The 24,063-nt window shown below is 58.8% G+C and overlaps 1 protein-coding gene across 6 annotated transcripts; it reads left to right on the top strand.

Moving 5' to 3' along the window:
- The first annotated feature begins 38 nt into the window (after positions 1-38).
- On the top strand, positions 39-19,501 carry ADAM11 (ADAM metallopeptidase domain 11). 6 transcript variants are annotated; one of them, XM_059380955.1, is made up of 26 exons: positions 39-301; positions 8,404-8,480; positions 8,679-8,745; positions 9,889-9,974; positions 10,048-10,123; positions 10,531-10,597; positions 10,666-10,733; positions 11,094-11,168; positions 11,248-11,319; positions 11,493-11,659; positions 12,167-12,251; positions 12,361-12,451; positions 12,583-12,634; positions 13,160-13,259; positions 13,341-13,412; positions 13,523-13,615; positions 14,023-14,103; positions 14,632-14,682; positions 14,794-14,857; positions 15,084-15,183; positions 15,422-15,541; positions 15,633-15,801; positions 15,898-16,012; positions 16,100-16,190; positions 16,825-16,842; positions 17,374-19,501. In XM_059380955.1, exons 1-26 carry the CDS (start codon positions 47-49, stop codon positions 17,387-17,389), a joined length of 2,328 nt encoding a protein of 775 aa, XP_059236938.1. In that variant the 5' UTR covers positions 39-46; the 3' UTR covers positions 17,390-19,501. The 6 variants fall into 6 exon arrangements, with proteins under 6 accessions (XP_059236938.1, XP_059236937.1, XP_059236939.1 ...); XM_059380954.1 differs by lacking the exon at positions 17,374-19,501 and having other exon boundaries at positions 16,825-17,367; XM_059380958.1 differs by lacking the exons at positions 10,048-10,123; positions 17,374-19,501 and adding an exon at positions 7,564-7,665 and having other exon boundaries at positions 214-301; positions 10,574-10,597; positions 16,825-17,367.
- Positions 19,502-24,063: the final 4,562 nt, after the last annotated feature.

Here is a 24,063-nt window from a genome sequence, read left to right as displayed (position 1 = left end):
CCCCCCCCCCGCCCAGGGCTCCAAGGGCCACACCAGCGTGGGGGGGATGAGGTGGACTCACTCCAGTCCCAAGTCTCCTGCCCCTCGGTGGGCATCCGCCTGCAGCTCTGGCCTTGTCTCCCCAGGTCTTGGGACCCGGGGTCCCTTCGGAGCTCTGCGCTGGCGAGTCTCACCCCAGTTGGGGCAACCGGGAGCCCCTGAGGTCACAGAGCCCAGCCGTCTGGTGGGGGAGAGCTCCGGGGGAGAGGTCCGAAAGCAGCAGTTGGACACCAGGGTCCGCCAGGAGCCACCAGGGGGCCCGGTGAGTGGGGCTGGGTGTTGAAGCCAGGGGGCTGAAGCAGGCCTGGAACCCAAGGAAGGGCACCCACAGCCAGGGTTTGCCCTCACCCCCCAAGCTGGCTCCTGCAGCTTCTCCTTCTGTACAATGGGCTACCTACCAGATGGGTGCTGGAGCCTACTAGTGGGGAGCATCCTCCTCACTCCAGGCCCCCCTCCAATCATCATGGGGATCCCCTGCCCTTGGTGGACCCTGGAATGCAGGACTCAGTCCAGCCTTGGGTCAGCCTTCTACCCGCCCCCACTCCCCTCCTGCCAGAGCAAGTGGTTCTACATCAAATGGGGCTTGGGCAGGGCAGTAGGAGGCAGGGAGAGGCCGCTAAGAGCCCAGGCAAGGATTAAGTAGGGCTCCTGTTTCTCCTCACGGCGCCCTCCGAGGGCTTTCTTGGCAAAGCTCAAGGGTCGCTCCTGCCTCAGTTTCCCTCCATGCACGGACAGACTTGTCAATTCTTGCTGTCCTCGCTGAGCATGGAGCCTTGGAAAAAGGCTGGAGGCCCCAAGATCACCCACATATGCCAACTCCACCGGCCCCGTTCCCCAACCCCCCTCGGCCCCCTCCCCCGTCCATTTCAGCTGCCAGGCCCCTCCTGCCTCCCAGAGGAAGGTTAGGAACGAAAGAGATTAATTGCAATTAATAATTAATTAATATCATGTGAATAATAATTACCCAGATGGAATATTCATTCAGCATGCCTCGGCTCTCCAGGAGCTGGAAGCTGAAAGTTAGCCAGGCCAACCGGGGGCAGCGGAGGGCGAGATGGCAAAGGCCTGGCAGGAATAGGAGGTGTACCCGAAGAGGGGTACAGCCTGGGAAGTTTTGGCAGCTGGGAGTGGTGGGAGGTAAATTGGGCTGGGCAAAGGGAGGAAGGAGGGAAAGGGAGGCTAGCATTACAGACATCTGTCAGACTGGCATCTGGCCCTGCCTAATGTACTTGGTTAAAAGCCCTTAGGGGGGGTGGAGGGGTTTGTGGGAGGGGTGCAGGGGGGATAGGCGGGAAATGGAATGGAGCAGGAAGGCAGCATGCATAATAGATGGACCATCACTCAAGGCAGGGAGGGGGATGGGGTACTTAATGGTCCTGGGCAGGAAGGCCTGGGCAGGGGTGGGGGTGGGTTGCCGTGGGCAGGGGTGAGAGGGAAGGGGCTGGAAGCTGCCTTCAGGGTCTGCTCAGGCTCCTTGGAGGGGGTGAGAGATGGGCCGCAGGGATGGTCCCAAGACCAGAGATGGGGTGTCCTGGCTGGGTTTGGTCCTTGGTCCAGCTTTCTTTCTTGGGGTCACCCCTCGTCCCCAGAACTGTGCACCTGCGTTGGCTAGGAGTTGACCACCCAGCCTGACTGCTGGGGCCCCTGGCGGGTGATTCAGGGAAGGTCCGGATGGAAGATGGAGCGATGTTGTGGTGGGGTCAGAGGGAGGTGAGTGGCGAAGGCAGGGGGCAGGTAGAGATGAAGAATGGAGGCCTCCCTCAGCCTAGTCCTTCGTGGATGGAGTGTTGGGGGTGGTTCCGGGCTACAATGGCGCCTGGGACTGTGTGGGGGGACCAGGATGGGTGGAGCTGGGCTTGATAAGTTGAGTGTGGAGACGATAGGGGAGTCTCTTTGGGTGTCGTTCTGCTGGGTGAGTGGATGGCATATGCGTGTCTGAGCGACCAAGTCTGGATGCGGCCAACGAGGTGTCTGAGGGGGTGAGGGTAGGAGTGGAGGGTTCCTGGATCTCTGCGGCAGCGCTTACCTCCAGTGGGGGTCTCTCTAGCCTTGAGCCTTTCCAGGGACCTTCCTGCAGCCTCTCTAGGGGAATCGTAGGTCCTGCCTCACCTGAACCTCAGTCTCCCCTGAGGTGAATTTCTCACAACTCCGCAAGGCAGGTAAACTTTTGCCTGCCCATTTTACAGATGAGCAAACTGAGGCTCAGAGAGGTTGAGTAACTTGCTCAGAGTCCATCAGATCTCAAGCAGTAGAACGTTTCTCTTCAAGACCAGGTGCTTCCCACCGCCCCATTCTGCCTCCAGGGATCTGTTTTGGCACCGGGGCAACACCTTGGAAGAAGGCCAAAGGAGGCAAAAAGTCATGTCCAGACTCTTTCCCCCTTACTAGAAGGTGACACTGCAGCCCTCTGCTCCCTCCCGGCATTTCTCCCTGAAGCCCTTCTGGCCTTGCACCGGTCCGGGGCTGAGGGTGGAGCGTGAGCAGCCCTGAGTCCCTGTCCCGGGGCACCGGAAGTTTCGCCCCCTAGCGCCGTTGGGCTCTGTCCAGAATTATTGCATCGGTTTGGGACCTTGGGCCCAGCGAGGTGCTGGGGCAGCGGCAAGATCTCTCTTTGCTGTGGATCAGGTGGCGAGTCTGGGGGAGCACTCTGGCCAGCAGGACTTGGGTGGGGGGACCTCAGGCACTCACCTGCTCTGGCCGGGTCCCATCACCTGTCTGAGGCCTAGCTTCCTGATCCCTAAAATTTGGGATGATGGTAACATTAATCTCGGCCTCATCCACCTCCTAGAGGTGGTGATAGGAAAGGGTTTTGTGTACTGAGGGCTTCTGGGTTTGGGGTGGAACAGGGGTGTGGAGGGGAGGAAGGTAGCCGGGAAAGAATTAGAAGCGAGAGAAATGATAATTTACTGGGCCCTTACTGGGGCAGACAGTGTTATGCCTTTCCACATATTGAGGTATTTAATGATCATCACAGCTGTAGGAGAAGGGGCTGTCATTATTCCCATTTTACAGGTGGGGAGGTGGGCACAGAGAGGTCAAGTAACAAGGAAGGTCACACAGCACTTAAGTAGCTGAGTCAAGGCTGATGCCCCAGGTTGATACTCTGAGCCCGCCTGCCTCCCGCTCAGGGGTAGAGTGAGTGAGAGGTCACAGGGGACCCCTCTGCCCTCTTCACCACTGTTCTCAACACCTTGCTTTTGTCCAGTTTGGAAGCAGGCTGGGCCTAAGGCCCAGAGAAGTGGAGGAATTTCTGGAAGTACAGAAACTTGCAGTCACAGGGAGCCTAAAGCTGAAGGTTGAGACAGAAGAACAAGCAGGGTCACCATGTGCAGTTGGGCTGGTTGTTCACTGCACAAGGGAGCCCAGGCAAGTGGACTGAAAGAAATCTGTGGGCTCAGGCAGCTACATGTTTCTGAGGGGACTCTTTTTCTAGTCAACCCAGAGCTGCTGTGTGGGTCAGGTCTGCCCCCTAGGGAAACCCAAGAACCAAGAAAAGGGCAGGATGTAGGGAAGCAAACAGGATAGGGGGTGGAGAGGTTCCAGGCTCCAGGCCTAGGAGACAGACTTATCAGAGCCAGACAGAGGAGGGGAGACCCCAGTCACTGGGGTGAGCTCCTATGAAAGCTGTCCAGACCCGCATTTACTGAAAATGCTACCCCCGGAGCCCCTGGTGGAGGGTGTGTGTTTCAGTGTTTGTGTTTTCTTGCTGTAGGTGGTTGGGGCCAATCTGGCAACGCTCAGTCCCCAGCCCTTACTAAATGGCAGTCCTCAGCAGGGAGCCACAGGGCCTTGTGCCTGGAGCCCTCATACCCCACTAGGGTCACGGCCATGCTTGGTCTGTGCAGCCAAGGTCACAGCTCTGTCCTGGGATTGAAGGCAGGAGGTGGTTCCCGGGGGCGGGGGGGGGGGGGCGGGCTGATGGCCGGAAGCCACCCCTGAGACTTGTGCTGGGCCCCCCACTTGCTCTGCAGAGGCAAGGGGCATGAACTGAGCCCAGCGGTGAGCCCGGCCATGAAGTTGAGTGAAGAGATTATTCACGCAGGAGACTAAGCTTGGGTCTGAAAGGCTTTGTGGGGCGGGGGGAGCAGCCTTGGTGGCTCCTGGTTCTGCTGCCTTCTGAATCCCACATTCCTAATCCATAAAATGGGGCTAAGAGTCGACTCCATTTTGCCAAGCTGCCTGGAAGATCAGAGGCGATGATGTTTGTTAGGTGTCCTGCCTAGGATCTGGCAAGAACAGATGTTCAACATCTGTGAGGCCTCCCTTCTTCCCGAGTATCCGTGGCTGGGTGCAGGCAGCTGGCAGCTGCATGAGGGCGGGTGTCTGAAACAGAAGCCTGGGCATTTGGGGGTTACCTGTCGGGCTCCAGGTGGTGCTGGTAAGGGCAGGGACAATGAGACAAGAGTCTTGAGTTCTCCCCAACCAGACTCTGGCCTGCGGGCTTGGCCTCGCCTGATCACCCCCGTCCTGGCTGTCTAGAGGGACTCTGTTGCCCAGAGAATGTCCCCAGAGGAACTTATGACCCTCTAAGGAAGTGACTCTGTCTTCAAAAATGTAGGTCAAATCCCATTATCAGAAATTTGTTCAGCTGCTCTGTCTGGGAGTCCCACTGTCCCGCTGATCAGTTGAGCTCCAGCACATCGTGGAGGACAGCTGCTGTGGGGAGGGGACATCTTCCAGGTGGGGTCCCTGGGTCTCTGGCTCCCCGCCATCTGCCACGACCCAGCCGATGTGGTTCATCTAGTTCCTCAAAGCCCTGTCCAGCTGGAACATTTACACTTCGTTCTTCAACTGTTCTGATTATGATTACTAGTCCTTGTGACAATAATGCGTTAAGAATGGCTTCCGTCTAACCCTCAAGACAACCCCCTTTTACCAGTAGGGAAACTGAGGCTCAGGCCTTCTGATGCTTTTCCATTCAACATGTGTGTTGAGCTCCTGGGCCGGGAAGAAAATGGGCGTGTTCTGTGAAAAGTTGAATTGGTGATCAGAGATGTCCAGAACCCTGTGTGTGCTTAAAGACCTAGGAGTAGAGGGGCCACAGCCCTCTGTGTGTTGTGGGGTGGGGGGTTTGTGGATGAGAGGAGGAAGGAAAGCCATGGGAAGAGATGGAGGTTCCAGAGGAGGGACTTGGGGTGACAATTTAAAGGACAGTGCTTGGACATTCGAATTTACTGGAGCATCTGAGAATCCCGAGGTCCTCAATCTCCCCCTTCCCAAGACTGTGATTCTGGGGGTATAAGGTAGAGGCCTGGCGTCTGTATTTATGATTCTGGGACTTCAGTGGGATTTTGGCCTCTTTCCTTCTGCATCCCGAATCTGGTTGAGCCCAATATGGGGCATAAGCCAATGCCTAGGGGGTGGACGGGCTGTTGACAAGATAGCCTCGGGCAGGGCAAAGTCGCTGAAGCCAGGTGGCCGAGCTGCCGGGGCAGATGTGAACTCCAGCCCGGGGCTGAGATCTGACCCCACACCTCCCCAGCATGGCCCTGGGCCAGTCACCTCCAAGTGTCTCTCCCTGAGCCTTGGCCTCCCATTTGTAAAATGAGCACCAGGCGACCTGGGCGGGTTGAGATCCAATGAGCCAGGGCACGTGAGAGCCGGATGGCCGGGGAGCGAGAGGTAAGAGCAGGGCACGGGGTCGAGGCCCGGCTGGCCGGTCACCGGCAGCGCTGAGCTGGGCACGGAGGAGGGCGGGCGGGAGGCAGGGGGACAGGAGGGGCTCCCAGGGGAGGAACTGAGGGATAATGGGAGAGGTCAGGGGCAGGTCAGGGGCAGGAGGCGGACCAAGCAAGGAGTGGTTTGGCTCTGCTAGAACTCAGGCCCTCAGGTGAGGGGTGTGGGTGGGGGTCTTAGGAGTCTGATGTCAGGAAGAGCCTCCGCCCCAGCTGCCTGGGGTACAGAGTTCCTGGGGACTGAAGCGGGTTTGCCTGATCTTTCTCTTCCTGCAGACAGGGGTTGCCCCATGTAGCCCTCGCCCAGCCTTCTGAATTCCCTCCCCTTCCTCCAGCACCTTTGGTGGCTCCCCAGCCCTCCCTGGGCCTGCCTCCTGTCGCGCCCAGCCCCCAGCCCCAGCAGCAGCCGGTGCCCTTATCTGGCCTGGGCCCTGGGTCCTGCTGGGGAAGGGGCAGCCCCACCCAGGGTGGGCTTTCACAGGTGAGGAAGAATGAGGCTGGCTGCGGGAGGTGGTGGGGACAGGAAGGACCTTGTGTCTGCTCTTCCAACAGTCTGGGCTTTCCCCAGAGATCGGGGAGGCTGTAGGGGTGAGCTTACTGACTTCCTGAGTGGTGGACATTCTGCTAGCACGAGGGCCGATGCTGCCAGATTTCTCCTGGCCCGGGATGACCCTCACCACCCAAGCCTGCTTCACAGCCTTGCGTCTCTCTGGGCTCATCGTACCATTTTCAGTGGGAAAACCTGAGGCCCAGGGAGGCTGCTGGATCATCTCTGAAGCAGTACGGTCTGAGAGAGGGGCTCAGGACGGGCTGTTCCTCTGGGGGATCAGTACGGGCAGAGATGGGCGCTTATGAGCTCGGGTGGGGAGCAGAAAGAACAAGTGGGTACAGACCTGAGGGCAGGGGAGGGCAGAGGTAGACCCGGCGGGGATGGGTGGGGAAGGCAGAGATAGACCAGGTCCAGGAGAGGACAGGAGAGGGAGAGCAGGGACAGTGCAAGCCAAGGGCATGGGGTGGGAAGGGGAAGGGTAGTCCAGGCCCAGGGGCAGGGAGAAAGCAGAGATGGTCCAGGCCAGGGCAGGAAGAGGAAAGCAGTGACTCCTTGTCCTTGACGTTCTATTTCAAGTCTGATCGACGCTCTGGGGGCTTGGGATAGAGCTTTGAGCTCAGTCGGCCTGGGATGGGGTGAGTCAGTGTCCTTGGAGCTCAGAGGGCTGCCTACCCGAGCTCTGACCCTTCACCCCACCTCAGCCCCCCTCTCTTAGGGCCTCTCATGGACACTGGGCCATTTTCATCTTGCTTCACCTTTCGGGTGAGAAGGCCTTGGAAGCTGATTCTGCAGGCTTGAGTCCCAGCTCTACCACTTCTTAGCTGTGTGAGTTTGGGCAAGTTAGTTAGGCTCTCTGTCCTTCTGTCCTCTGTCCTCTGTCCTCCATCTGCCAGAGGAGGGTAGCAGGAACATCTGTCCCCCTGGCTTGTGGTGAGGATCAAATATGATAATACTTGTATTTTGAACAGTGCCTGGCACATGATAGCACTTAATAAAAATGAGAAATCTAGGTGGTTGATAAGAAAGCCAACTAGCACAGGCTATGAGATTTTGTGACCTTGGGGCTCCCTTCTGTCCTGCAGCCCAGGAGAAAGGCAGCAGACAAAAGCCTCACACCTGCACAGCCCAGTGGTGGGGGTCTGGGTTTCAGTCTTCTGAAATGAATAGGGGTGTGGAGAAGGCTCTAGTCCTTCTCAAGACCTTGATACGTTTCCCTGGGTCTTTTGTGATGAGACCTGGAGTGGGGAGCCCCCCCCTTATCCCCTGAGCTCAGACTCTCCTGCCCCTTCTTCTCTTAAGGTCACTGTTTCTCCAGGCACATGAGCTTCAGGCCTGGAGTCCCCACTCCCCGTGGAAGCTGGGTGCCCAAACCGGGTAGGGCAGCCATCTTGCTCAGACCTGGTACGTCGCCATGACAACCTGGAGCCTCCCAGCCCCACTGCAAAGGCCCCTTTGAAAAATTTATCAGGAAAACTTCCGTGTTTAAAAATTAACCATGGGATTGAAATATTAAAGATGAGCTGCTTTGGGCAAGGCAGAGGGCAATGGACTTGGGGGTAGAGGAGCCAAGTTCTTTCCTCCTGACAGGATGGCATCCGCTCCAGCTTCCAGTTCTAACCCACACCACCCTGTCTGCAAAGTCCGAGCTTTCTCCATAAATGGAGGCTGGGCCCCGGAGGCAGGAGAGAGGAGCCCGGTCTACAGGGTCCGGGGGTCACCCTGCACCCCATCTCAGTTTGCCCCTTTTCCATGGTACTTCTGGGGGCTCCCTGAAGTGAGAGCAGAGCTGGCCCTGCCAACAGCGGGGAGGGCCTGACCTAAGCAGTGGGCGGGCTGAACTGCTTTCCATCCCTGCTGCGCAGATAGACCGGCCCTGGGGGGCTCCTACACCAGAGAGGGTGGGCTGGCACCCGCCTCCCATGCTGCTCACCGTGCCCTGGCTGAGGGTGGGCTGTGCCCCGGGATGCATACACCTGCCCCCGCCCCCAGGAAGGGAACAGGGGCTCAGAGGAAGATAAGCTCTTTCTTGCCAAATCAATGGTTCCCTTAGCGGCTGGGCTGGGCCATCCCCTCCCCAGCGCAACAACTTGTTCTGAGGTTCCCTGGGTTGACTCCCCTCTGCCGTCCCCCAACCCCCAGCCTGTCCACCTGGCCCAAGTGAGTTTCGTCATCCCAGCCTTCAACTCAAACTTCACTCTGGACCTGGAGCTGAACCAGTGAGTGTGGCCTTGAGCCTAGAAGGAAGGGCAGCAGGCGGGGGGGTGGGCAAGGCATGGCCTTGACCTGGGTGGGTGAGGAGATGGGGACAAGGCCGGGTCAAGGGACCTAGATCGGAGCTGGGGTGGGGCCCAAAACTGACCCGGCCCCCAGCATGGACCCCCTGCTTCCTCCTGCCCCCCTTCTGTCTGTTTCAGTCACCTCCTCTCCTCGCAATATGTGGAACGTCATTTTAGCCGGGAGGGAACAACCCAGCACAACACCGTGAGTGCCTTTGGAAGGGGCCAGGGGATTGGGGCGCCTGGGTGGCTCAGTGGGTTAAAGCCTCTGCCTTCGGCTCAGGTCATGATCCCAGGGTCATGGGATCGAGCCCCGCATCGGGCTCTCTGCTCAGCGGGGAGCCTGCTTCCTCATCTCTCTCTGCCTGCTTCTCTGCCTACTTGTGATCTCTGTCTGTCAAATAAATAAATAAAATCTTTAAAAAAAAAAAAAAAAAGAAAGAAATTCTGGAAGGGGCCAGGGGAGGTGGAATGAAGGGACAGGTGATCTGTGGCCCCCAGGGTTGGAGTCCAAGCAGCTTGTTGAACAGTGTGGAGCCTGAGCTCCCTTCACCCAGTTCCCGCTGCAGCGCCGACTCCCAGCCGGCCTCTCTGCCTGACTCCGAGGCTTTCAAGGACCCTTCCTGCTCCCTGCCCAGACCTTTGTCAGTTGGGGAAATGCACTTCTTACTAAGCACCAAGGCCTTGGGAAGTCCTGGCTGCCTGGGACACCAGGGTCCCAGCCCCAGAGGCCCAGGGGCTTGAGCAAAGATGAATGAGTGTCTATAAATAGCCACCTCCCCCCCCCACACACACACCAGCCAGCTCAGTAACTGGAGCACAAGTAATTCTTCAGGAGCAGGGAGGGGGTACTTGTCCCCTCTGACCCGAGCGCCCCGGCCCCGAGGACACATGGTGCTTATGGTTGCTCAGCCACAGACCGTGTCCGGGGGCAGTCCGCAGAGGCTGTGGTGTCTGTGAACCACGCCATGTGTGCCCTTGTGTGAGTGTTGGGGCTGAGCCCACAGCTCTCATAAATTCGGGGCGCTCGTTGGTGAGTGCTCAGGACAGTGCCTGGGCAGAGTGCTAGCTCTTCTTCTCAGAGGAATTGATGAACCCCACAAATGCTGAGAACCACTGATGTAGCCCAACTTCCTCATCTTGTAGGGGAGTGAAGGGGGCCCAGAGACTAGGCACCGGCCCAGGTGAAAGAGCAAACTAGGAGTGCATCCAGAATCGGACCAGTCTCCCGATCTGCGGGGGCACCCTGAGACCACGGCCACCCGCACCCCGCCCACACCGAGCGGTTGCGGGGACCCTCAGCCCTCCTCCTGCCTTCATGTCTGTTCATGTTCTGCTGCTCCCCCAGGGGGCCGGGGACCACTGCTACTACCAGGGGAAGCTCCGAGGGAACCCCCACTCCTTTGCCGCCCTCTCCACCTGCCGGGGGCTGCAGTGAGTATGGGCAGGGAGAGGGCAGGAGCGGGGGAAGGGGATGCACGGTGGGGACCTGCGCCTCTCTCTGCAGTGGGGTCTTCTCTGATGGGAACTTCACCTACATCGTGGAGCCCCGTGAGATGTCCAGGTCTCAGGAGCCCCCCCAGGTGAGCCCCTCACGGTCCCCCCTGACACCCCAGCTACGCACTTGCGCATCCCCATGGCTTGTCCCAAAGGCTGTCGCGCCTCCTCCCTTGGTAACCTCAGCCTTACTGCCCTCCTCAGTCACCCCAGCTCTGGTTCCCTCCCTCTGTGCCCTCAGCTCCAATGTCCCCTCTGTCCCCCAAGTAACCTCCCATCAGGCTCCAGTGTCCTTTGCCCCTATCTCTCAGGGCGCCCCCAGGTCTTGACCCCGGAATCTGAGCATCTGGGAGATCAGATCCGACATGGGAGCTCTGGCCAGTTCTGGGTCACCCTGGGATGGGGCGGGGGGGAAGGGCTGGAGCTGTCCCCCATTTGGGTTCAGTAGCAGACCTGGTCGGCCCCCCCAAGAATTAATTCCCCCTCATTTCAGGGACCCCTTCCCCACCTCATTTACCGGACCCCTCTCCTCCCAGCCCCTCTCGGATGCAGGGAACCAGGTAAGGGAGGGAAAGTGGGGCTGGGGAGGGGGCCGGGTGTGCCCCCCTCACCTGTCCCCTCCCTCCAGGCTGCCTGTTTGCTGCCCCTGCTCATTCTGCTCCTGTGAACCGGCCGAGGCTGAGAAGGAAAAGGCAGGTACGGGGGCCCGCACAGACCTCGGGCTGCAGAGACCCCAGGCTGTGGTCCAGAGCAGAAGGACACCCCATCCATGACGGGGGCAAAGGAGGGCTCAGACCAGCGTGGCTGGGGGCCAGGGTACCATGCCTGAGAGGAAGCCCCCCACCCCATTTCCTAATGGCTGTGTCTACACCCGCCTGAATTACAAACTGAGGCTGCCTGCCCTCTTACCAAGGCTGGGGGTGGGGAGGGGACCCCCACCACTGAGGGGACTAGCATTATCCCTGACTGGAGTTCAGCACCCTTGAGTCTGCCCATGGCTTGGCCTCCATGCCGGGCATGGAGGGGACTGATCCCAAGTGCCCACCCACCGCCCAGGTCCGCCGGGGCCACCCTACTGTGCACAGTGAGACCAAGTATGTGGAGCTGATCGTGGTCAACGACCACCAGCTGGTAAGTTCTCAGCCTAGGGGCAACTCGGGGAGGGGGGCCAGAAGTACCCTGGCCCTGCGCCCACTCTCTTTCCTCCCAGTTTGAGCAGATGCGCCAGTCGGTGGTCCTCACCAGCAACTTTGCCAAGTCCGTTGTGAACCTGGCAGATGTGGTGAGCCACCCCCCCTTCCCTTCCCTCCCCTCCCTTGCCAGCGCCCCGCTGCACACATGCTTGGGGTGAGCTCTGGAGGGCCCTAGCAGCCCCTGATCCCCACTTCCTGGAGAGACAGACTGAGGCCCTCCTCCAGCCCGGTGCCCCGACCCTCCTCTTCCCTCGGGGCCCAGATGTACAAGGAGCAGCTCAATACTCGCATCGTGCTGGTTGCCATGGAAACGTGGGCAGATGGGGACAAGATCCAGGTGCAGGATGACCTCCTGGAGACCCTAGCCCGGCTCATGGTCTATCGGCGGGAGGGCCTCCCTGAGCCCAGTGATGCCACCCATCTCTTCTCGTGAGTTCCCCCACGCCACCCGGGTCCCGCCAGCCTCTGCTGTTTGCTAGCTCTGTGCCGGGGCTCCTGCAGGGTCTGGGAACTGGGCTCACCTTGCACCAGCCCCCCAGCCACTTGCCACAGGCTGGACATCTCCCCCTCTATCTCAAGCTGATGCGTCTTTTTCCAGTTCCCACTGATCTTCCTCTGCCTATCATCTCCCCTTTGGTCCCCTCTTCTCCTTTCAAACTGCCCCAGCATCCCTTCCTCAGGGACACAGTGCTCAGATAGAAGAAAAAAAAAAATCTGATAGAAGGTCCTTGTCATTAGAGATGATCTCATAGGAGCCTCTCACGTGGCTCCTGGGCAAACAAACCCAAAGAGAGGAAGGGGCTTGCCTCATGAGGATGGGCTCCCCTCCCCGAGGGAGGGCTGTAGTGCAGGAGGCTCCGCAGTCTGCCCCTCTCAGCCCAGGGAAGACACTGTGGGCAGGGCACGGGGTTCTCCTGACAACCTTCTCCCTTCCAGGGGCAGGACTTTCCAGAGCGCCAGTAGCGGGGCTGCCTACGTGGGGGGCATCTGCTCCCTGTCCAGGGGTGGGGGTGTGAACGAGGTGAGAGCTGCGGGGCATGGCTGGGGTGGGGGTGGGAGCCAAAGGGAGAGGGGCTTTGAAGGGCACGAGGGATGCGGATATCTGTGTGCTCCATCTTCCTCACCCCAAGTATGACAACATGGGCGCCATGGCGGTGACCTTGGCCCAGACGCTGGGGCAGAACCTGGGCATGATGTGGAATAAACACCGGAGCTCAGCAGGTATCAAAGGAGACCCCGTGCGGCCCCACGACCGGCCCAGACCCACTCCCAGCAACCTTAGAAGTGAAGAGGGTGTCTGTGGGAGAGGCGTAGCCCTCCACCCTCCCTTACACCCATCTGCTCCCTCTCAGGGGACTGCAAATGTCCGGACAACTGGCTGGGCTGCATCATGGAAGACACGGGGTGAGTTCTTGGGGACAGTCGAGGGCAGGGTCTTGGGCGAGGGAGAACCACAGGGAGCACTGGTCAGCAGTCTTGGACCCAGTGGCCTCAAGAGGCCTAGCTGTTGGGCCCAGTTTTCTGAGGACCCTGCCCAGGGAGACCCACAGTGTCCATCCCCACCCTCCCCGCCCCGCCCCACCCCGCCCCACCCCGTCCCGCCGCGCCCCCCACACAGAAACTGGCAGCCTGTAGTGTGCGCTGTGGCCACTGGGAGCCGCCAGAGCCTCACGTGGAGGCACCTTCTCCCCTCAGCTCTCCAACCTCCAATTCTGAGCTGTCCTGAGGCTTCGGGAAGGGGACAGGAGCACCGCCCCTGTCCACTTCCGCTTGATGGGCAGGCAGGAGGCTGATCGTACTGTTGCCGGGCACATAGATCCTCAGCCTCCTCGAGATGGTCACCGAGTACCCCCGTGCACCCCATCCCCAGTCTTGAGAAGGGGCGAGAGCGGCGGGGCTCAGCAGCTCGGTCCCCTGACTCTTGCCCAGGTTCTACCTGCCTCGCAAGTTTTCGCGCTGCAGCATCGACGAGTACAACCAGTTTCTGCAGGAGGGAGGCGGGAGCTGCCTCTTCAACAAGCCCCTCAAGGTACCAGCCCCAGGGCGGCGATGTGGGAGTGAGACTTGGGCAAGGTCCCGGCCAGACTCCCGACACCGCTTCCCCGTCCAGCTCTTGGACCCCCCTGAGTGTGGGAACGGCTTCGTGGAGGCAGGAGAGGAGTGCGACTGTGGCTCGGTGCAGGTGAGAGACGGGTGCGGCGCCAGGTGCCGGACCGGGGCGCGCCCGAGAAGGTCTGGGTGAGGAAGGTCAAGGCTTAACCACCTCCCTCCCCTTGTCCCCGCATCCCTCAGGAGTGCAGCCGGGCGGGCGGGAACTGCTGCAAGAAATGCACCCTGACTCACGACGCCATGTGCAGCGACGGACTCTGCTGTCGCCGCTGCAAGGTGAGGGACACCCACCGCCGGGGTGGGATGGAGGCGGTACCTTGAGGCCTGGCAGCGGACATTCGGATAAGGAGCGGGACTTAGGGAGGAGGAGCCGCTGGAGGCGGGGCACATGTAGGGGCGGGACTTGAGGAGAAGGAAGCGCCAATGGAGAGGGAGAAGGGCGGGGAGTACGCCCCCAAGGGCCTGTTGAAGGCGGGGCTATGAGAAACGGGGCGGGGCACCTACACTGAGGCGGTGGGAGGGGCGGGACCGTGGGCCGGCCTGGGGGCGAGGAGAGGAGGAGCCGAGTGCCCAGGCCTTAGGAGGGGCGGGGCTTCAGGGGCGAGGCTTCAGGGGCGGGCCTCGGGGAAGGCAGGCGCGGAGTCCGCGGTTCTGGGCTGAGCTGCGAAGCATCCCCTTCCCAGTACGAGCCGCGGGGTGTGTCCTGTCGTGAGGCCGTGAACGAGTGCGACATCGCGGAGACCTGCACCGGGGACTCCAGCCAGGTCCGTCCAGCCCAGCCGCTCTGAGGGTCCCCGGGCGAGGCAACCCCGATCCTTATAGGTTTGGCTCCGCGGGGCTATTGTTATCTGCGCCCCTCTGCTCTGCTGCTGGCGTTGCCGCCGCTGGTCAGCCTCGTTTTCCTCGCCTGTGAAACGAGTTCTTCATGCCTCCTGGTTTTGCTCCTAACGTCATTAAATCAGAATAGTCTGGCTGGGGTTCCAAGGGCCTGGAACGGGGTTGGTGTGCACTCAAGATCAGAGCGTAAGATATTATTAGTTAACATCCCTTAAGTCCTCAATACGTGGCATTAAGTTCTCCCAGCCCTGTGAAGTAGTTACAGGAAACAGAGAGATTGGAGAGGCTACGGGACTTGCCAACCTGTGTGGTCTGAGTTCTGAGCCAGACCTCTTGCCCTTGACTTGGAAGAGCCCTCTACTACTATGAGCCCCATGAGGGGGCATTTAACAACCCTTCATCTTCAACTCTCAGTTCTGGGGCTGCTCTGCTCAGACCAGCCCCTCTGTCCACAGTGTCCTCCTAACTTGCACAAGCTGGACGGTTACTACTGCGATCATGAACAGGTATGACGGGACCCCTCCCCTTCTGGACCTCTGGCTCAATAACAGTCTTTTGACTTCTATCCATTCTGACCACTCAATGTCTCAGTCCCTTGTCTCTTGTTTGCACCTTAGGGCCGCTGCTATGGAGGTCGCTGCAAAACTCGGGATCGGCAGTGCCAAGCCCTTTGGGGCCATGGTGAGTCTTTGGCTAGGGGTATGGGAGAGGAGACACTGGAGGACCCAGAATCAAGAGGCTGGGGAGGGGTAAGTTCTGGTAAATAACCTCTACCAAGTGTGTGGCTCTCAGGATCTCAGTGACCCAGCTGGATTGGGGGTCAGGCCAGAGTGCTGGGGGTGCAGGCCTGAGGTCCTGGGGTGGGTTCTGGGGTGAGTGGGTGACACCTGGCATCATCTCCTTACAGCGGCTGCCGATCGCTTCTGCTATGAGAAGCTGAACGTGGAGGGGACAGAGCGTGGGAACTGTGGGCGCAAGGGGTCAGGCTGGGTCCAGTGCAATAAACAGTGAGTTGCCAAGGCTTCTGGTTGGCCTCCCCAGCTCTGGGACCCAAGAAGGTTTTGTTTTTTGGTTTTTGTTTTCAGAGTTGGGACAGCAGGTTCTAGGACAAGCCTAGGAGTCCCAGCGGAAAATATAGGAAAATTCAGATGGTGGGGAGAGGGCGGATTCAAGTTCAGTAGTAGTAGTAGCAGTTGGGTCAGAGGTCAGACTTGGGGCTCCACTGTCTTCACGCTGCCCCAACAGGGATGTGCTCTGTGGCTTCCTCCTCTGCGTCAACATCTCTGGAGCTCCTCGTCTGGGGGATCTAGGGGGAGACATCAACAGTGTTACCTTCTACCACCAGGGCAAGGAGCTGGACTGCAGGTATGGACTGAGACCATGCCTGGGGAGGGGCAGCTTGCAGCCATGATGGGGGTGGGCGCAAGAGCTGAAGCTGGCTATGCCGGTTCCCCAGGGGGGGCCATGTACAGCTGGCTGATGGCTCTGACCTGAGTTACGTGGAAGATGGCACAGCCTGCGGGCCCAACATGCTGTGCCTGGATCATCGGTGCCTACCAGCCTCGGCCTTCAACTTCAGCACCTGCCCTGGCAGCGGGGAGCGCAGGATCTGCTCCCACCATGGGGTGGGTGCCTGGAGGCCAGGGGTGGTGGGAGGTGCTCCCGAGAGGGGACAGCCCCCACTCTACCGCTCACCTCTACTGGCCCAACCCCACCTCTAGGTCTGCAGCAACGAAGGCAAGTGCATCTGTCAGCCAGACTGGACAGGCAAAGACTGCAGCATTCACAACCCCCTGCCCACATCCCCCCCGACAGGGGAGACAGAGAGATACAAGGGTGAGGCTGGAGCCGGCCGGGGTGGGGCTCTGTCTCTCCCTTTCTGCATGCCTGTTCCTGCCAACCGAGCTCTACCTTCCTCCCCAGGTCCCAGCGGCACCAACATCATCATCGGCTCCATCGCAGGGGCTGTCCTGGTCGCAGCCATCGTCCTGGGAGGCACGGGCTGGGGATTTAAGTAAGAGACACACATGCACACACATGCACGTGCATCCCCCATCCTTTGGTGTTTTGGGGGGTATCAGAACCCCAGACTATTGGAGCTGAGGGGCCTCCCTGAGAAGTTAGCTAAGCCAGAGCTCACATTTCATGGTCCGAGCCAGGCACATAGTCTTGTTTTGCTCACAATTCCAAGACATTTAAAAAAAAAAAAAAGCAAACAACCAAAAACACCAAAACATTTTACATTAACAATCTTCCCAGCTTCTCTTGCAAAAGGAGAAGAAGACTGGGCCTCAGTGCATCCCAGCACGGTGGAGAGGAGCCTAGTAGGGGCTGGTGGGAACAGGGTGTGTCCTCCGTCCCTAGGCCCCACCTGGCCCACAGTGGTCTGTGGGCATCTGGGTCTGGGGCCCTGAAGCTGGTCTAATGCCTTCACTGTGCAGAGGAGGGACCTGCCAAGTCAGGACTCAAACCCAGGCATCTCTCCCTAGGCCTGCCATTAGTGAGCCGGTCCTGGGGACCCTGGCCCATATTTGGGGCCAGGGGTCTCATGGGAGCCAGGAAGGCCCTCCCTGAGAGAAGGGCACGGTCGTCACCCGTGGCTCCTTTTCCTTTTTCTCTCTGCCTGTCCTCTCCTTGGCTCCTTGAAGAAACATCCGCCGGGGAAGGTACGACCCGACCCAGCAGGGGGCAGTGTGACGCCAGCCACGTCATCCCTCCCGCTGTCCCTGTCTTCCTCCATCTCATTCGTCACCTCACATTCTGTTGATGGGGAGCTGGGGGCTGATTCCCCCACCCCTGCTGTCACTGCTGTCACTACAGGGGTGGGAGAGCCCCGCCCCGCTCCGGGAAGAAAGTCCTCAGCCTGCCCGTGCCCCTTCCTCCCGCCCACCTGCCCTCCCAGGCCTTGGTCCATTTCCTCCTGCCCTTCCTATTGCCAGACCACCACTGTCCCGGTGGGCCCTGGAGCTGTGTCCCCCGAAGCCCCGTTCTCCCGGGAGGGGAGCCTACCTCTGCGTCCCATCTGTTTTGTCTTCCATGTCACCGCTGTCTGAACTCCCACCAGAACCCCTCCCTGGCCAGCCTGGGACTTGCTGCCTCTAAGAGGGCCCAGCACTGACCTCCCAGGGCCCCGGCTCAGGGGCTCTCCCTCTGGGCCCTGCCTCACCTCCTCCCCTGATGCCCCCTCTCCATTCCAGGTCCGGAGGGGCCTAAGTGCCACCCCCCTCCCTCCGAGCCTGGCGCCCATCGTCTCTCGCCCTGAACCACGAGGCTGCCCCCTGCCCAGCCATGGAGGGAGGCACCATGTAAATGTCTTCCGGGCCCAAGCCCTTCAACTCCTGGCCCCACGGTGTGGGGCGGGGGGAGGGTGTTGTGGGGGGCTGTGGCCCTCCCTGCCCTTCACTCCACCAGGGTGGACCGGGCGGGCCTGGGGCATTTCCGTCACGGTCCACCACCCCACCTCATGCGGCTTTGGCCTCGCACACCAACTCTCCCTGTGTGAATGTAGCTTTCATCATCACTGATTGCCACAGCAAGAGGGATCCTCCCCACCCCACCCCGTGGGCAGGGCCTGGGATGGCCCCTCCTCAAAACCAGGCAGCTGGGACCAGGGTTTTAGCTCTCTGGGACTTAGGAGGAAGGGGCTGACATCTACATTTTTCTTTTTTTAACTGAATCTTAACTGATGAATGTAACTTTGGGGGTGCTGGGGCAAGGGAGGTTGTGGGGATATTTTGACATTTGTGTGGGAGGGACCGGAGGAACTGAGACATAGCCATCCCCCGGGGCCCTCCCCGGGGATGATCCCACCTGGAATCCTCTCATCGAACATAGCCGACCCCAAGCCAGGCAAGGGCAGGGCCTGTGCCCTGTGGCCCAGCCCTACCAAGCTTGGAGAAAAGAATGAGTGCTGATTCAAACCAAAGCTGCCTGTTCTGTGCCCAAGGCCTCGGTTATGGGCACAACGACCACACGTCCCAGATTGTCTTCAATTTCAAAATTACCATCCTGCTATCCCTGGCAGGATGCATGTATTTGGGGTCTAGAAAATCTAGACCCTGATATAAAATAGCACCTATCCCCCTTTCAAGAAGGTTGATTCTGGGGCAGACTCAGGGTTTAGGTGCCCCCCAGCATGGCCTAGGGGTCCCAGGCTGGGCCATCTTCCCAGAGAGGACTTCCTCCTTGGGAAAGGCCAGGGGTGGCCCAGTGACTGGAGGGTTAGGGGTTTTGCCTGTGATGTACAAGAGGAGGTAAGAAAAAAGGCAGGTTTCCTATCTGATCTTCAGCTTCTAGAAAAGTCCTCAAGGCCCTGTCGAAACCATTCTGCTCCTTACCCCCATTCCAGGGCTGAGTAGTAAGTTTACAGTTGTTCTCCCCCTAACATCCTCTGATCCCCACTGCAGCTGAGCCTGACAGACAGGCTGAGGCCAGGGCGCGAGTCCTCAGACCCGCCCCTGGCCTTCCCCATGACCCATGGGACAGTGGCGCCTCGGCTCTACTGCTTACAAACCAGCTGGCAAGGGCAAGATGAGGGTCAAGCTACCTTATGGATGAAAGCCACAAATGAGCGGAGCCCCTCTCCCCAGGAATACCCCTTCCAGACTCAGCAGGGGTTTCTGGACACCCCAGGGACTTTGAACTGCCTGCTTCATCCAGTCCCTCTGTTTCTGGGGCCTCTTTGAAGAGGAAATGGTTCCCTGTTTATCTGCACCACCCCTCAGGGCAAACGGGACTGAGACCCATTGACACCCTTCTGGGTGGCCAGATGCGGCTACAGTGGAGTCCTCCATACTGAGCTCCAGCTGGCACTGCCCAAGAGAAGGGGGTGGGTGGGGCGCCCGGTGGGGCGCCCCCTGGCCAGTCCGGCTCTGCCAGTCCCACACACTGGAGCAGGGGGGCAGGCGGGGAAGGGCTGGCTTGGGCGCTGCTGCCGCGGTTCTCTAAGGCGTTCTCCGCTGATGCACGGGCACACAGCCGGTGGTACCCCTGGCACAAGCATTTGGATCCACATCTCCGCACAAGTGTGAATACCTCTGCACGTGCAGACAGGCCTGTGCGCGCACACGCGTGGGGGCGGGCGTGAGGATGTGGAGGGCTCGGGACTTCCTGTGACCAGTCCCCCGGCTCCCAGCTGTCTGCATCCTCCCGCCCCACCCAGGCAGTGCTCAGGGAGGAGGGGAGGCTGCACTGGCCTGGGCCTGGAAATGGCTCCATACAGCATCCTGTAAATATGTCATCTGGGGCTCGGGGCGGGGAGGCAGGGACAGGGACATCAATTAAAGATCATATCCTGGGGCTTCCATGGAGCTCACACCAATGTGCGGTCTCTCCTTTCTGTAAATGACGGCGCTGTGACTCGGGACCCTTCCCCATCCTCCCTGGCCCTGGAGGAAACACGATGTCTGCAGTGCTGGAGGGGGGAAGGGAGCACCCAGGACCGGGCGCTGGGAGTCTGGGAGGAAGTGATGTACTTTTCCATTCCTGGCCGGCGAAATAAGCGACGATGGGTGGAGAGCCAGCCCTTCCGCTTCCTCGGCTCTCCCAGCGAAGAGAGCTGCCTTCCCCTGGCTGGGGCAAAGCAGAAGGGGAGGTGATAGGAAGCATCTTTCTCAAAGCCAGGAGACCCAACTTCCATTTTTTTTTTTTTTTTTAAGATTTTATTTATTTATTTGTCAGAGACAGAGGGAGAGAGAGCGAGCGAGCACAGACAGACAAAGAGGCAGGCAGAGGCAGAGGGAGAAGCAGGCTCCCCGCCGAGCAAGGAGCCCGATGTGGGACTCGATCCCAGGACGCTGGGATCATGACCTGAGCCGAAGGCAGCTGCTCAACCAACTGAGCCACCCAGGTGTCCCCCCAACTTCCATTTTATGGTTACAGCCAGAGAAGCCCCTCCTCACCACCCAAGAGGTTTCAGAAAGCCAGTTAAAACCGCTAGTCTGGTCCCAGGGCACCTGCTCTCCGGCCTGCGGAGAATTTGCTGTTTGTCCTCTCTGTGCCTGGGGCAGCAAGGGACTGAGCTCTGCCAAGGCTCCGAGCCCCTCCCATCTTCCCCTTCAGAGGCTTCGGGCCTGGAGGTATGTGGCTTTCGAAGCCAGGCAGGTTCAGGGGAAATAGAAGGTAAGAGGTGGGGGCAGAGAATGAAAGCCAGGTAAGGGAAAGAGAATGGGAGCAAGAAAAAGCAGCGTTCAAGCACCTGGAGAGAAAGAGCAGCCGGTAGCTGGGTAACGTAGCCCCATTCCCAAATGGGGGGTCTCCCGGGACCACCCCAGTACACATGCAGAGAGAGCAGGACTCAGGGCAGCCTGGGTTCCTGGTCTGCTCCCTGTTCTGAGAACCCCAGGATATCAGGAACCTGCACCTCCTGTCTCCACACCCTGGCAGCCCAGGCAGCTCAGCCGGAGCCCTTCTGCAACTCACAGTCGTTGGCTGCCTGCGGTCTAGGCTTGCCCCGTATGCGCTGGGTGCCCCCTCTCCACTCTCCTTCCTCATGCCCACTCCCTCCTCACTCCTCCCTCTGTCCTGACCTTCAGACTCTGATGGGTCACACAGCTGAGCCTTCAGGGGATGAAAAATGTGGCTTCTGTCAGAGGGCAGGGGTGAGGCTTATCACAGGTGACTCGTGAAGGTCAGGGCACAGTCACTCTTGACACCTGCTTCTCAGCCTCAGGTCACAGCCCGGAGCCCCAGGAGTTACCTGGGTGAGCACCCAGAGGAGCGGGAGGCTGTAGAGCAGAGTGGGCACTGGGGGGCAGTGGGAATACCAGGGAGGTGGCCTCAGCCCTCTGCCACGGGGCTGCCCTCCGATGCCAGCACGCCTCTCCCATGGCCGCTCTGCCCAGGGCTAGAATGGAACACAGAATGGGGTGGAACTGGACTGGAACACCAGATCCGGTCCAAACAGATCATCTGAAAAAATACTTGCTTTGGCTTCAGAACATGTCACAGAACATGTCTGGCAGAAAATATTTCCCCAAGAGTGTGGAGTGGAACCAGAAATTCGAAGGTGCTGTGAAGGCCACTATTGTAAGAATTCCCAGGTATATGTTTTTGATATAGTCTGCTCCTAGATCCTTTAACAGGATCACCATCCCAGGCTGCCTCTGTAGCACCTCCCTAACCCAGCGCTCGCCTGTTCAGGATTTCTAGATGGATCGTGGGTCCAGATTTCAGTTCCCATGTCTACGTGTGGGTCTCCTCAGTGTCCTCCTGAGTTGAACGTGGCCACGATGGACAGCTGGGGTCACAAAGTTCATCCTGCGCTGTGCAGGTGCTCCGAATGTGTTTGCTGAGGTGAAGGAATGATTCTAAATCATTATGGCTCATCCTAGTGCCTAAACGGGTTTGTCCAAAAGAATTAAGTGCACAGCCCACAGAGGCAAGCTACATGTGCATCTTTAAATTATCTAGTAACCGGGTGCCTGGGTGGCTCAGTGGGTTAAGCCGCTGCCATCGGCTCAGGTCATGATCTCAGGGTCCTGGGATCGAGTCCCACATCGGGCTCTCTGCTCAGCAGGGGGCCTGCTTCCCTTCCTCTCTCTTTGCCTGCCTCTCTGCCTACTTGTGATCTCTGTCAAATAAATAAATAAAATCTTTAAAAAATAAAAAAATAAATTATCTAGTAAACCCATTAAAAAGAGAAACAGGTAAAGTTAGCATTAATACAATGTACCAAATTAAATATAACCAAAATATTCTCATTTCAACATGTAATCAACATAAAATGATCACTGAAATATTGCATGGGTTTTTTTGTTTGTTTGTTTGTTTGTTTGTCTTTGGTGCTAAGGTTTAGAAAGCAGGAGTGTATTCCGGACTTAGAACACCTGTCAGTCTAGACTAGCCACATTTCAAGAGCCACATGTGGCCAGTGGCCACCCTATTGGACAGCGCAGGTCTAGACCAGAAGTATGAAATTGCGCTGTCTCAACCCAGGAAACTCTGAAAGAAGGCAAAGCCGGGAGAGAGGAAACCAGTGAGGGCAGGAGACACCAGGATGGGCTGAGGTGAGGGGGCCGCTAGGATGACCTGGGTGGGACTGGGCAATTTTAACTTAATCTTGAGGGAGAGACCTGGATGCATCCCGCCCTGAAAGCAGCTCTGGCCCCCAGAACGGGCTGCAGATAAGGCGTGATTTTTTTTTTCTTTTAAATGTATTTATTTATTTATTTGACAGACAGAGATCACAAGTAGGCAGAGAAGCAGGCAGAGAAAGATGGAGGGAAAGCAGGCTCCCTGCTGAGCAGAGAGCCCGATGCGGGGCTCGATCCCAGGACCCTGGGATCATGACCTGAGCTGAAGGCAGAGGTTTGTTTTTTTGTTTTTTTGTTTTAGATTTTATTTATTTATTTGATAGACAGAGATCACAAGTAGGCAAAGAGGCACGCAGAAAGAGAGATAGGAAGTGAAGCAGGTTCCCCGCAGGTTCCCCGCCGAGCAGAGAACCCAATGCGGGGGCTAGATCCCAGGACCCTGGGATCATGACCTGAGCTGAAGGCAGAGGTTTTAACCCACGGAGCCACCCAGGCACCCCTAAGGCATGATTTCTATCCCGCTTTTCAGAAGGGCAGAGGAAGCCCAGGGACAGCCCCACCCTGAGGCTTGGTGCCCAGGAAGCCTCTTCTTGCCAAAACCCTTCGCAGGCGAGGGCTGTCAGCAACGGCTCCAGCTTCCGCTTCTGGCCTTCGAAGCTGGAGATTCATTCTAATTTGGTGAGAAGCCACAGACACAGGGAGGGAGATCTGCACCCCAGCCCTACCCCCCCAGACCCTGACACCCTCTGCACCTCTGACCCAGGGCCCCAGCAGCTGTGGGGGTGCCCCAGGCCTCCTGGGGTTGAAAGCAAAAGCAGGGAACAGGCGATGTCCCTGCCTTGTGCCTCAGCGATGGCTAGGGTGGCCCCCAAGAAGTCTTTAGATCTTGCAGCCTGGAAGAGGGGGTGCCTTGGCAGCAGGGACCCTGAGGGGCCGGTCATCACCTGGGCCCTTGGGAGAGAAGTGTCTCCCTGCTCTGAGAGACTGACGAGGCTGGGAAGCAACAGATAACATCGCCCATGCCGCGCTCGGCAAGAACCTTCTGCTTGGTCACACGTCGCCCTGCAGGTCCACTGTGAGGGGACAAGGTGCACCCCCAGTGCTCCAGAATGCTGACAGGCGGCCCCTAATGCCTGACGGCACTTCGCTCTTGCACACAACCCTTCACGCGGTCCATCTGACCACCAACTGAGACCGAGTCTGTCCCCGAGTTCAGTATACGTGCAGGCTCCCAGCCGCCTTCTTGGGCAATGCTTCAGTTGAGCTCTGGAGTGTTCTGTTTTGGTTTTGTTGTTGTTGTTGTTAAAAGATTTCATTTATTTCTCAGAGAGAGAGGGAGCACGAGCATAAGCAGGGGGAGCAGCAGGCAGAGGGAGAAGCAAGCCCCCCGCAGAGCAGGGAGCCTGATGTGGGGCTTGATCCCAGGACCCCAGGATCATGACCAAAGCCGAAAGCAGTTGCTTAACCAAATGAGCCACCCAGGAGCCCCTTGTTTTGTTTTTCTACGATTAACTTATGTATTTGAGAGGGAGAGCATTGGGGAGGGGGCAGGGGAGAGGCAGGGGTAGGGAGAGAGAGAGAATCTCAGACCCCGCACTGAGCATGAAGCCCCACGCGGGGCTCAAGCCCACTAACCTGAGACCATGACCTGAGCGGAAATCAAGAGTTGGCTGCTCAAGCGACCGAGCCCCCCAGATGTCCCACTGGGCTGCGGAGTGTTAACTGCTGCTCCCCTCACTCCCACCCTGACCCCTCGTGCCCGGTCCTGGCTGTCAGCCAGACTGAACCCCTGCCCACTTGACAGCCTACAGGCTTCCTGACAAGTGTCTGACCGGATGCCAATCTCTGTTCTCC

Source organism: Mustela nigripes, chromosome 16 (genome assembly GCF_022355385.1).
Source record: "Mustela nigripes isolate SB6536 chromosome 16, MUSNIG.SB6536, whole genome shotgun sequence".
Taxonomy (NCBI): Eukaryota; Metazoa; Chordata; class Mammalia; order Carnivora; family Mustelidae; genus Mustela; species Mustela nigripes.
This window is presented reverse-complemented; position numbering and strand designations above follow the sequence as displayed.